The sequence below is a fragment of the Podarcis tiliguerta genome, assembly GCF_965153285.1.
Source record: "Podarcis tiliguerta genome assembly, chromosome: 7".
Classification (NCBI taxonomy): Eukaryota; Metazoa; Chordata; class Lepidosauria; order Squamata; family Lacertidae; genus Podarcis; species Podarcis tiliguerta.
This window is the reverse complement of record NC_139540.1, coordinates 45,785,377-45,798,803: the sequence shown is the minus strand read 5'-3', so window position 1 is coordinate 45,798,803 and position 13,427 is coordinate 45,785,377. Positions and strand designations below refer to the sequence as shown.

Here is a 13,427-nt window from a genome sequence, read left to right as displayed (position 1 = left end):
GCTGGCTTGGGATTCAGTGGCCCCTAGGCTGGCTGAGTGCCCCTTTCTCTGGGGCACTCTGTTTTGGAACATTCCACAGACTACCATTGGTAGAAAGCTTTCCAACAGGTGGAACAGGGATATCTATGCCAGCTGAGTAAGGCTATTGTCACTTCTTGGGCAGAGCCTGATGGAGCTGGTCTAGTCTGGGCTTTCACCCCCCTGTAGTGGATTGCAGATTTGGGTTAGTACATTACTTACTCATAGGGGGAGGGGAATTGACATTTAGGATCCTTTCTAATGAGCTAAAGCTCCCAAATTTGATATATATGTAGAATAAGACATCCTGATTACTGGAAATATCTGAAAAGGGAACACTTGTACACCTCTCTCTGAAAACTGGAGGCTAAAAATGCACCCCAGGTTGTCAAGGTATTTCCAGACAACCTGAAAAGGTAGAATTTGGCACACAGATAGCCTGAGGTATTTGAATTACTTGGAAAGTCTAATAAAAAGATATTTGCACAACTCTTCCTAAAAAGAGAGACAGTGAGTGTGTCACCAGATAGTTAAAGCATTAACAGCATGGGGGGGGGGTCCTTCTTAAAAAGGTATATAATGCTCAGAGCACCACATGAATACAAAACCTGAAAATGAAAACATACACCTACGATTCAAAATAGGATATAAAGTTTGCCTTCTAATAGGGACCAACATTTTAACAAATTCAGTCTGCATATGCACCTTGGAGCTGTGGAACTTCCATTGCTCCTTCAGGTTCGATTTGGGAAAGTTCAACAAAACACACCTGTACTTGCACAGTCAAAACATAATTTGTGAGTACTTTAAAGTCCATTCATGGTTCTTTGTGCCACCATGTTGCCAACAACCTGGCCTTTCTGCAGCACTTCTTTACAGTCAGTCTCACAATTTCCTGTTGTGAGGTTTGAGTTTCTGATTGTAATAAAAGGTGGTTACGTGAATTTTTCTGTGCTATCTTAAAGGTAAAGGTACCCCTGCCCGTACGGGCCAGTCATGTCCGACTCTAGGGTTGTGCGCCCATCTCACTTAAGAGGCCGGGGCCAGCGCTGTCCGCAGACACTTCCGGGTCATGTGGCCAGCGTGACGAAGCTGCTCTGGCGAGCCAGCACCAGCGCAGCACACGGAAACACCGTTTACCTTCCCGCTATAAAGCGGTACCTATTTATCTACTTGCACTTAAGGGTGCTTTCGAACTGCTAGGTGGGCAGGAGCTGGGACCGAACGACAGGAGCTCACCCCGCTACGGGGATTCGAACCGCCGACCATGCGATCGGCAAGCCCTAGGCGCTGAGGTTTTACCCACAGCGCCACCCGCGTCCCATTTTGTGCTATCTTAGGCAGAAGTTAATCCTATTGAATTCAGTGAGACTTACTGACAAGTGAGAGTGTGTAGGATAATGAACTTACTGGTTTGTAAAATTTCCATCATGCCTGTTGCCATAAAGTAGTCTCAAAGTGACTTACAATAGTAATGGAATTGCCCCATTATCAGTCTTAGGATACTTTGATGAAGACACATTGCATTATTTTCAGCACAACATTGTCTGATGCTTGTTAAGAATATAAGACTTGTCTTCTTGAATCAGATTAAATTTCCATCTTATCTTGCACTCTGTCTTTAGCATTGCAGTGATGCTGAATGAAAGACACATACCCTATTGTCCTTCCCTCCCCCTATGTTTGGTAATCAAATGTACATTGCCCCTGGATAATAAATTTTCATTCTTGGTTATTGTTAGTGAACTTCTGTGAGAAATGATGCTGATTAGTAGAGTTCTCTCTGTTATCTCTAGGATATGGACACAGGGATTGGAAGTCCCAATACAAGCTGGAGTTTCAGAAATCTTAAGCACTCATTACTGCTGATGTAAGGCTGCCTGTTGATCAGTTCTTCATTATGAAGGGCTGAAACAGATATGTTATTCACACAATTAGTAATTCCCACCTCATGACTTCCATTAAAAAAAAACAAAAACCACATAGTTGCTAATTATATAAGTAAAATAACATTTACTTTGGTGCTTTTGCGGATCAGAGATATAAAACTTTGTTTATTTCTTGAGTCCTAAAGAGGAGAGAAACCATTTAAGGCTACATAGTAAAAGGATGCACATTGGTTAGCTCTTTTTAAATGAAATACTAGTAGGACAAAACACACAAGGATTTAGTAAGGCAAAATAAATTTCAAAACGCATGTGCATCTACTTTATTTGTCCTGTGATCTTAAATTGTGCTTGATTAGTTCTATTACAATACCCAAATGCAAGCTCATGTTTCTAGAATATGGCTTGATTGCTGACTTCAGACAATCTGGTTGTCATAGTTCTCCAACAGGCACACAGAGACTGCAGTCTTGTGAACCCTTCGTATGGGGTAAGCAGTATTGACCACATTGGAATTCTGAGTTAAGATGCATAGGATCACATATTAGTCTGCAACACCCCCAAGCTCCTGGAAAATAGTAAGAGGAGAGATTTGGGAGAGCTAACTTAAGAAATTCCACATTTTGGAAGCCTCCCATACAAGAGCTGCCATGATTCTTGCCACCTGAATCTGAACCTATGGAGGCCTTGGATGTCATGACCTTATGGGACGAAATGGGGTGGCCACCATAGTATGGCATAGGTATATCACAATATATGTACTTTGGTGCAGTGGTAGAATACTCTTTCCCATGGTATCTGATCCTGGATAACCCACCAATTACCTTGCTAGAAAACTGGTTGACATGGTGATTGGATTGCCTGCCATATCCATATGAACATTGGCTTCCTGAGCTTCATGACAGAAAAAGAGAAGGGTTAGTGGAAACAACTAGAAAACATATACCAAGAAAATACATGAGGCTAGCATGTGTTGGGAGGTCAGCACCCCGATGAGCTCAGATGTTGTCAATTGACTGCTCAAAGTTATAAGCACCTGTGGAGATGCTGGCTTAGTTATGCCAGAAGGATGAGAATTAAACAGTTTGCTACACTGTGAGTGGGATGCGGGTGGCACTGTGGGTTAAACCACAAAGCCTAGGACTTGCCAATCAGAAGGTCGGCAGTTCGAATCCCCATGATGGGGTGAGCTCCCGTTTCTCGGTCCCTGCTCCTGCCAACCTAGCAGTTCGAAAGCACGTCAGAGTGCAAGTAGATAAATCGGTACCGCTCCAGTGGGAAAGTAAGTGGCGTTTCCGTGCGTGGTTCACCAGAAGCGGCTTAGTCATGCTGGACACATGACCCAGAAGTTGTACGCCAGCTCCCTCGGCTAGTAAAGTGAGATGAGCGCCTCAACCCCAGAGTCGTCCGCAACTGGACCTAATGGTCAGGGGTCCCTTTACCTTTTACACTGTGAGTAAGTGAGGTGAGTCTGAATGGGAATGGATGATGCTAGGAGGAGTCCTGCTGACTTCTGGTTTGTTCTCTCTCCCCATCTCCCTCCCTCTCTCTCTTCCCACTAATTCACCTCGCCTTCTGGGCACATTTACTTCATCCATAGCATTTGTCAAGAAAGTACAGCTGACAGATTGATAGAGGAGATTAGATCTCATGGGCTGAACCAAACGTCTTCTGATAAAAACTTTGGAATAAGAGGGACCTTTTGGGGGCCCTTCAATCTTTACTGGAAAAACCCTTACTATGGTTCTGCTCTACAGCCCCATTAGTTGCCATATTTTGTTTGAAAAATGAGCCCCTTTATCCTAATAACAGCTAATCAGATTTTGCTGTGTGATTATGATGATGTTGGTGGCAAATGAAGCTAGTTTAGAATGTGGGCATTGTTTAGTTTGCCTTTGGTGATGTCACAGGTGCCAAATCTGACTGGCTGTGTGATGTTACAAGGAAGGAGAAAAAGGAGATTTTTGAATTTTAAAAAATGGTGCCCAGCCAGTCAAGGCTGTGGAGAGGCAGCTCACACCGTAGTTCTGCTGTCCACCAAATGCCAGATATATGGGCTTGTGGGATGCTTGACATGTGTATCAGAAAGTGCACCTTCTCTCTGCGGTCCCTGAAAAAAATGTCCTTAACAATGTGTTGGGGTATACACAAGCTATTGACCCTTTTCCCATGCATTACTTGAACCACCTAATTAGACCTCGGAAGGGTTGGTTTGTTGTTTTTTGTTACATACTGCTTTTGTTTATTTGGTACTATCACAGTGATAACAGCAATCTACTTGCACACTCAGCATCCTTGTGAGGTACCCTGGCAATACCTTGAGGTTCTTTTGTTTTGCCTTTCTGGTACAGCAAAGCAGTAATAATGTTCAAAATGTATTTGCAGTGGTAAATAGCACTAAATCCTTCCCCTGACCGCAAATTATGGTGAAATTATCATAGTGATATTAAGCAACTTTATTTAAAACACTTCAGTGTTTCGTGCTGTTTAGTGTTCTGTTGCTTGGTTTTATTGTGTGCACCTGCTTTTTCCTATGTAACCTACCCTTGAAACACCTGGTGATTAAGGGTGGGAAAGAAATAGTATTAAATAAAGGAATAAATACCTTGACTGGGGTTTATTATAGACAGAGGAACTAGTTGAAATAGGTGGACAGTGACAGGAAATTTTCAGTGTTTTCAAGAATTGTAACAACATTGCAAAAAAAGGAAAAGAAGAAGTTTCTTTTGGACTGTTGCTTGTAAGATGGTAACAAAGAAATAGCTTAAAGTACTCAAATTTCATGCAAGTGAATCTACATGTATCTGCAATGTTCTATAACACTACCACCACCAGCATATACAAGAAGAAAGCTAGAAAGAAAAGTTTTTTAACAAGGATTAAGAAATATACAAACTTTGCAAGTTTTAGTCTGAAGCAACTTTTTGGACATCTGAACACCTAAGGTGTGTGAGAGTTTTTCTATTACAGTGGTACCTCGGGTTAAGTACTTAATTCGTTCCGGAGGTCCGTTCTTAATCTGAAACTGTTCTTAACCTGAAGCACCACTTTAGCTAATGGGGCCTCCCACTGCTGCCGCACCGCCAGAGCACGATTTCTGTTCTCATCCTGAAGCAAAGTTCTTAACCCGAGGTACTATTTCTGGGTTAGCGGAGTCTGTAACCTGAAGTGTATGTAACCCGAGGTACCACTGTATTGTCAAGGGCTTTGCATTATGAGAATACAATAATGAAATTGTTTATACCAGTCTGGTATTTAACCACTCGCCTAGTTGCAGTAGGCAACAAGGAAGCCACCACGGGCAGCTCACTTACCACATTTTTCGCTCTATAAGACGCACCAGACCACAAGACGCACCTAGTTTTTGGAGGAGGAAACCAAGAAAAAAAATATTCTGAATCTCAGAAGCCAGAACAACAAGAGGGATCGCTGCACAGTGAAAGCAGCAATCCCTCTTGCTGTTCTGGCTTCTGGGATAGCTGCGCAGCCTGCATTCGCTCCGTAAGACGCACACACATTTCCCCTTAGTTTTTAGGAGGGAAAAAGTGAGTCTTATAGAGCAAAAAATACGGTAATTTCTTTGCTGGGTGCAGAGGAAGCAAAGGGCACTCCTTCACACCTGATGCAGAAACACAAGGCACTGCCAGAGGAGGAGCAGAGTGTTGTCTCTCTTCTGGCAGCTCGCAGGCCATTCACCTACATATAATTCATTTGCTACGGCAACCAGGTCAAAGACAAGAGTGATACATGCAAGGCAGCTTCTCTTCCAGACTCCGCTGCCTACCTGTCCTTTTGTCTGCTGCTTTCCTTCACCTTCATCCCAGCCCCCTTCAGTTAGGTATCTGAGCTCATACCTTGCATTTTGTGACTGGATTGATTGATCTGTGATTCCATCCCAGTGCTCCACTCTTGCTCTTATTCCAGCTGCACTGTGCATAGCAGCTGACAGCAGTTGACCTATCCTTTACAATGTGGACACACCCATGGCCATGCACCCTGCTCCCACGTTTGGACTATGGGCCAGATATGAAAAACAAAAGCTAACACGAAACCAGGTAGAATAATGTCTGGAGGAAGCCAGAGAAAGCTGTGGGCGCACAGAAAGAAAACCTCCTCCTCCCTGTTAGCCTGTGTTATGTCCTGAAGTGAGCAAGCATGCATCTCCTGCTTCCACCTGCCCACTGACGGAATGCAGTCTGTAAATTCAGAAACAGGCATGTGCTAAGCAGGCCTGGGATTAAGTCAGATAGGAGAAATCACATGGTCAATAGAATGAAACTAATACCATGTGACTCGGAATGCAACATCATTGCCTATCACTGTAAACAGAGCATGCCTGGTTATCTCTAGCAGTGAAGGACAGCTGGGAAAGCCCTTATAGTAAAGATACCACACACGGGCTTTCTTGAGATTAGTTGTTTTTAAACTGCACCAGTATTCTGTAAGAAAGCTGAGGAAACATTTTCAAACCTTTTTATTGTAGAAAGGAATACAAGTAGCAGTCTGTTCTTATGTTAAGTGGTGCTTTAACATTGAGGGACGCGGGTGGCACTGTGAGGACGCGGGTGGTGCTGTGGGTAAAAGCCTCAGCGCCTAGGACTTGCCGATCGAAAGGTCGGCGGTTCGAATCCCCGCGACAGGGTGCGCTCCCGTCGCTCGGTCCCAGCGCTTGCCAACCTAGCAGTTCGAAAGCACCCCCGGGTGCAAGTAGATAAATAGGGACCGCTTACTAGCGGGAAGGTAAACGGCGTTCCGTGTGCTGCGCTGGCTCGCCAGATGCAGTTTGTCACGCTGGCCACGTGACCCAGAAGTGTCTGCGGACAGCGCTAGCTCCCGGCTTATAGAGTGAGATGAGCGCACAACCCTAGAGCTTGGCAAGACTGGCCCATACGGGCAGGGTTACCTTTACCTTTAAGCATTTAGGTTTTTGACATATATATATACTGGTTTACTAAAATAAAATAAAAATATTATTGTGGCTTAGAGTCAGTTTGTAACTCTTATTCCATTATTCAATGGCTTCATCAGAGTGTCGTAAATTCTGCCATGGTACAACAATATCAACTGCATATATGTCTATATATATATATATATATATATATGCTTTATTGGTTAGCAATTTATGTATGCTTGCTCTGCTACGTGCTGCATATTTAACTATTACTTCACCCTAGCTTTTCATTACTTGAAGTTCCATAAAAGCACTTAATATGGAATGCCATTTTAATCATCTGAAAATGGAATTTTGTTTATTTTATGCAGTACTCACATTCAAAGTAACCAGTTATGTACAACAATCCAAGCTGGTTATTAGGTCATTTTAGAAACTGACTACTGAAATACCATCAGATAAAAGAACAAAACTAGAACAGTAATAAATATCTAGTTCATATAACTGGAACCAAAATTTTAAGGACTTGGCTACAGGATCATACCATCCTCCCATCTTCTGTCTATTTTCCCCTGCCCCCCTTCCTAGTTTCATCATTAGATGCTCCTAAACTTAGTAGTTTACATACAGTAGTAAACTACAGTAGTAAACTGTATGTAACTGTATTACTACATACAATAGTAAACTGTATGTAAACTACATATAGTAGTTTACATACAGTCCTAAACTGTATGTAGTTTTCTGGATTCATCTACACTTCATAAGTAAACACTTGCTGATAGGCAACTGAATGTTTGAGCTATAGAGATTTATAAGTGATGTTTATCAATTCCTAGAACTGTGGAAGCTGGAAACTGCTGTACTGAATATGGCATATAAAGATAAGCTGTGTGTAGGGATCATGGTCTAGAAAAGCTTCTTACACTCTTATGCTAGTGACTTGGAGAACTTTGGAATTTTCTTATGTGCAATCTTGGCTACCTTTTACTTTTTGTCTAAATTTTGATTAATCGTTTCAATCAATTTCTTCTTTGCAGCCTTAAATAATGAATTACGTGGGGCAGCTTGCAGGCCAAGTTCTGGTGACTGTTAAGGAACTATACAAAGGAATCAATCAGGCGACGCTCTCAGGATGCATTGATGTAATTGTAGTTCGGCAACAAGATGGCACATACCTTTGCTCCCCATTCCATGTCCGATTTGGAAAGCTTGGTGTCTTACGTTCGAAGGAGAAAGTTGTGAGTATCATGAATGATGGGGACCTTGTAATGAAAACTATTCTGCAGTTTCGTCTATATAAATCTATTTTTGAAAGGGGGGGGAGCTTTAAAGGGGAATGGATACATTTGAGATTTGATACAGGATGACTTGATTTAAATCAAAGTTCCTACTGTTACCGCATTTCTCAAACAATGGTGCAGATCTGAAATCTAAGCCACTCTAATTTATGACTAAATAGAGTATTATTAACCTTGTTGTTTCGTTAGTACAACAAAGACTTGCATCTCTTTGTTGCGTGCTATATATTTTGCATGCATTTCTCTTTTTAACATACAGAGGAGGGGGATGTCTTTAAACTATTGTAGGGCTGATCTTATGACTAGCAGCCATGAGAGTTTGTGAAGTTAAGTATGAAAATATAGGAACTGTTGACAGCAAATGCCATACATTCATTTGGATTTTGTCTGTCTGATCTACTGTTACTCAGTTTCACTGGGAAACTAGTGCCTTCATAGTAATGGCAGTTCTAGTAGAGAGGGAGGAAAACTTTTCTGTCCACTTTCTCTACACTATGCACAATTTTATAAACCTCTCTCCCATGCTTCTCCTTTGCCATTTTTCTAAAATAAAAAGCTTCAAATAGTCAACTTTCCTCAGGCCCCTGATAATGTTAGTTGCTCCTTTCTTCATCTTGTCCAGCTGTACAAAATCATCCTTCAGAAGAGAAAACCACAACTGTGCATGGTATTCGAAGTGTGGCCACACCATATATTTATACAAAGGCATTATGATTTTCAGCCTCTTTTTTTTAATAATCTCTAGCTTTGGTGGGTTTTATTGGGGAGTATAGCAGCAGACATGAGTGGATGTTTTCACTGAGCTATCCATAATGATCCCTGGTTTTCTTGGTTAGTTGCTGCTAGTTCTGGCGTAAAATGAATGAATCTCCTTAGTCATGTTTAGGAACTCTAGTGAAATGAACAATGAGTCAGTGTTGTTGTTCCGGATGAGCTACTCAGGAAGGTGACAAGGAATGAGTGCTTTGTCATGGATTCAGCATTAGGTAACTCTGTCCCTGCAGATCACATTTGGCTTTGGGCAGCTAGGTTGCAGCTGGGCCAAACAGCTGCTGATACACGATACAGCAATGGTCACAAACCTGGATTACTTTAAAAGTCATGGATTTAAAATTCATGGAGGATAAGGCTTCCAGTAGCTATTAGACATGATTGCTGTGTGCTACCTCCAGCATCCAAGACTGCATGCCTCTGCATACCAGTATCACAAGTAGGGAGAGTGCTTTTGCTCTCATGTCCTTCTTAATAGACTTACCATAGGCATCTAGCTGGCCACTGTGAGAACAGCAAGCTGGTCTGGATGGTGCTTGACCTTACCCAGCAGAACTCTTCTTAACTTCGTTCTTGGCCACTGGTTCATATGAGGTATGATGCAACCCGCTTCTTTCTCACCTCTCTCTCTCAGCTTTGATGAAGGAAGTGGCTGCAGTTTCTCTTTCCTGCCTTTCTCAGTCTCTGTAACATGTGTTGGTTTATGCTAGTGGGGTTGTTACCTTCTTCCAACTTCACAAAGTTTAGATCACAGGTAATGTATGCTCTGATCAAAGTGGATAGCCAAGTACTAGAGAGTATGTTGATCATTCAGTCTTTACCCATTTGTCTCAAAGTTTAGAGGGGTGGGGATGGATAATGTAAAGAGGCAAAATATATTTTAATTTTTGTGTGTATTTTTATTTTCAAATGCTGAAAGGGTATTGTGTGTTCCACAGATTGATATTGAAATTAACGGAGAAGCAGTTGATCTTCATATGAAACTGGGTGATAATGGAGAAGCTTTCTTTGTGCAAGAAACAGAAGAAAAATTTGTAAGTAGCATAATTTAACATCCATGTCTATTCTGACATTCTGTTGTACATATTTTATGTAGTAGGGAGGAAATTGTGTATTGGGAAATGAGGATTTCATATACAGTGGTGCCCCGCAAGACGAATGCCTCACAAGACGGAAAACCCGCTAGACGAAAGGGTTTTCCGTTTTGGAGGTGCTTCGCAGGACAAATTTCTCTATGGGCTTGCTTCGCAAGACGAAAATGTCTTGCGATTCCTGTTTTTTTTTCCACTCCCCACCCCCTTTTTCTAAGGCACTAAGCTGCTAATAGCCTTTTAGCAGCTAATCCGCTAATCCCTTAAGCCTTTAATAGCCGCTAAACCGCTAATAGCGCTAATCTGCTAATGGGCTTGCTTCGCAAGACGAAAAAACCACTAGACGAAGAGACTCACGGAACGGATTCTTTTCGTCTTGTGAGGCACCACTGTAATTACGCATTTTGAATTTAGGAGCCAGGTGTTTCTTTTCCTCCCTTTTTGGACGTACATAAGTGAATACTGACATTCATATCTAAGTGACAATGAAAAGTGTTAGGTATGTCTGTTGAGTTTCTGAACATCACAAAATGGATCTATAATTACCTGCATTTACATGGGAATTTATACATTCACTGTGATTTCAATATACTATATACTAAATTCCAATATAATTCCAATATAGTGAATATTGTAATAGTTTAGTAGTGCATACATAATGTATGTAACGGTTATTCTTGCCCAAATCATTTTTTTAGGAAAGAGTTCCTGCACATCTTGCAACATCTCCAATACCTACAGAAGACCAGTTCTTCAAAGAAGCTGATGATCACTTGCTGAAATCGGGTGACAATGAACGGATGTGTCTAAGCTCAGAAATACTACAGATTGTGGAAGCAGAGCCTTTTTTCCCCTCTGGGTCAGTGAAGAAGAAAAAGCGAAGGAAAAGGAAATGTAAACAAGATGCCAAGAAGGAAGATCAGATCTCTGCTCCTGGAACGGAAGAAGGCTTTGAAATGGAAATTAGCTCAGATGATGAGAGAAGTATTCTGCCTCTGAGGTAAACTTTTTAAAACTACCTTCTTATTTGGCTAACCTGTTGAAATATAAAAAGCTCAGTAATTGTATTTGTTTTATATTTGGCAACAGTGCGAAATCCTACCAGGAAAAAAATCCCCCAGTTGTTTAAATATTCAACTACTTAATATTTGGAAATTCAGATTTGGAGTTTGTAATAACTTATATCTACTTATAAATCAGAAAAGCAGACAATAAACTAGGGGGTGGTCTTTAGTAAGAAATATGCTGATATGGCAACTGAATGTTCTAGTCACACAGTCAGGCACTGATAATTACCCTTCGGTTTGTATTTCTAATGTTAAATAAGAAAAGCAAATACCTGCAATAAATATATAATTTTAACCTATATCTAAATTGCATTGCATAAGTTTTTAATTTGTAAAGCATTACTTTTGAGAACACTTAAACCCCATTTCTCAATCGGAAAATGTTTCATGTATTGTAGTTGCTGAAGACTTTCTAATTTGTAAGTCATTAAATACACGCAACAAACTAGATAATCATGAAGGGTGAGACCCACAAAGAAAACACAGTCTGTCATATGGATAGGGAAGTCGGCACCAGAGTGAATGTGATCTAGTTCTCATGGTTTTCTATCCAGCCTCCATCATAACCCCTACACATACTATTACATACTTCAGCCGCTTTCTTCCAAGAAGCAAAGACTCTTTAATCCTTCCAAGCATCTTTACAATAGTGAACAGCTTTGGCATTCAACAAAAAGGAGAGTTCTTCCAAAGCCCCTGTTGCTGTTTACTCTGGGAGAAATGGAGTTAGAGTCCTTTGCTTGTGTCTCAGCTCCTATGGATGTGAGTCAGTGGGGCTGGATCTCCAGGTCTTGCTCAAATCAGAATATGGATCATGTTGAAAAGTTGCTTATGGAAGTGTTGGTTTCTCCTCAGGTTGCTTGGAACTCTTCAGTTAAAATACATCACCAGGGTTTTTTCTGTGAGCCCCCTTTTAAATATAGTCTCATCTCCACAGGAACCCATCAGATTCTCCACCAAAGGATGAAGAGTATAAGGAATCATTGATTTACCACGCAAAGGACCATTACCCTTTATCAGATGGAGACTGGTCTCCTTTGGAGAAGTAGGTCACTTTCATGTGTCACTCTTTTTAATGTACTGAATGTTGGTGTTACAGCACATCGGGACAAACCCTGGCTCCCATGGGACTCTCCAGGGTATTCCCTGTGATCTCCAGGATGGAGAAAGAGAAGAGTTGGGCTCCTCACTCACATCTGTGGATTTTTCCAGGCTGAGGACCTGGAGCAAACTGGGGAGGGAGGCAGGAGCAGAGCAGGCTGATAGTAGTTGGCGGCTAGGCATCCCAAGGGAAGATTGACTGGCAAGGGAGAGAACGCTGAATGATGGAAAGTGGGGAAGAGAGTTGGTGAGAGAGAAGGGGTGGTTGGTGGTGGTGGTGGGGAATGTGTGCACCAGAAAGCATGCATAAGAGAGAAGGAAAAAGCAAAAAAAGAGGTTGTTTTCTCCAGCTTTGGCCCCAACCACTGCTGATATGTCTCTCCCCCCGGCACCACATGCATTGCACATGCCCCCATGGGAATGTTGCTCTTGACTCAGAACAGATTGCCTACTCTTGTAATAAAGATCGATACTTCTTGGGACGCTTTTCTGGCATAAACATTACATTAGGCATAACACTGGACTATTGAAACATGGGCAATACTTCTGTGGCTTGCCATGTTTCTATGGATAGTGTACTCTGGCAGTTAACTTAAGCTGTCCTTGCCCCAACCTCTGATACTAGACATTTTTCAGAACCTCTTACCTTAATAACACCTGGAAGTTCCATGTGGTATTAACTCTATAGACACTTTTCTTCAAATTGGTTGAGAAGAACTAGGGCTTCTTTGCTGTGTAACTGACCAAGTAAATTATGTGGGGAAGGGGTAGAATGGCAATAGAAATGAGGGTAATCTATGATCACAATGGAAAAGTCAGTGGATTTTTGCCTGCCATCTATCTCCTTGATTTGAATGTGTGTCTTGAAAACTGCTTCCTTTCAAGAAAAAGAAAAAAAAAAAGAAGTAGGCTGCAAATGGACCAAGAAATCTAACTTGGCTTTGCAAGTTTCCATAAATATCCTTGAATTACCCCTCATACACTATGCTTCGATTGGAAGTCCTGGATGTGCTTACATGAGTACATGCTTGTCTTAAGTTGAAAATGTGCTCAGTCATTTTTGTTTTAAGCCTGCAGAATAGGGATATATTGTTGAGAGAGAGAACTTGCAACTATAATTATTTTGCCTTGTGAGAACAGTTATGTTGAAAATGTTTAAAAAAACACCTAATGAAGAAATCTGTTTAGAATGGCCAACATTAACTACTTTATTGTGATTTTTAGTTTTCCTCTCCTGTTGCCTCACAGTTTGAAAGCCCAACTTGGCTTTCTGTATAAGTGAAGCTTTGTTAAACTGGAGAAAA

General features: G+C 41.5%; 1 protein-coding gene across 1 annotated transcript in view; it reads left to right on the top strand.

Annotated features, from left to right (window-relative positions):
• Positions 1-13,427, top strand: part of LPIN2 (lipin 2) — a 38,122-nt gene that overhangs the window by 1,757 nt on the left and 22,938 nt on the right. Inside the window, exons 2-5 of the mRNA XM_083450123.1 lie at positions 7,833-8,033; positions 9,803-9,898; positions 10,654-10,955; positions 11,960-12,067. Coding sequence (XP_083306249.1) covers positions 7,842-8,033; positions 9,803-9,898; positions 10,654-10,955; positions 11,960-12,067 — 698 coding nt within the window. The 5' untranslated portion in view covers positions 7,833-7,841. The remainder of the gene's footprint in view (positions 1-7,832; positions 8,034-9,802; positions 9,899-10,653; positions 10,956-11,959; positions 12,068-13,427) is intronic.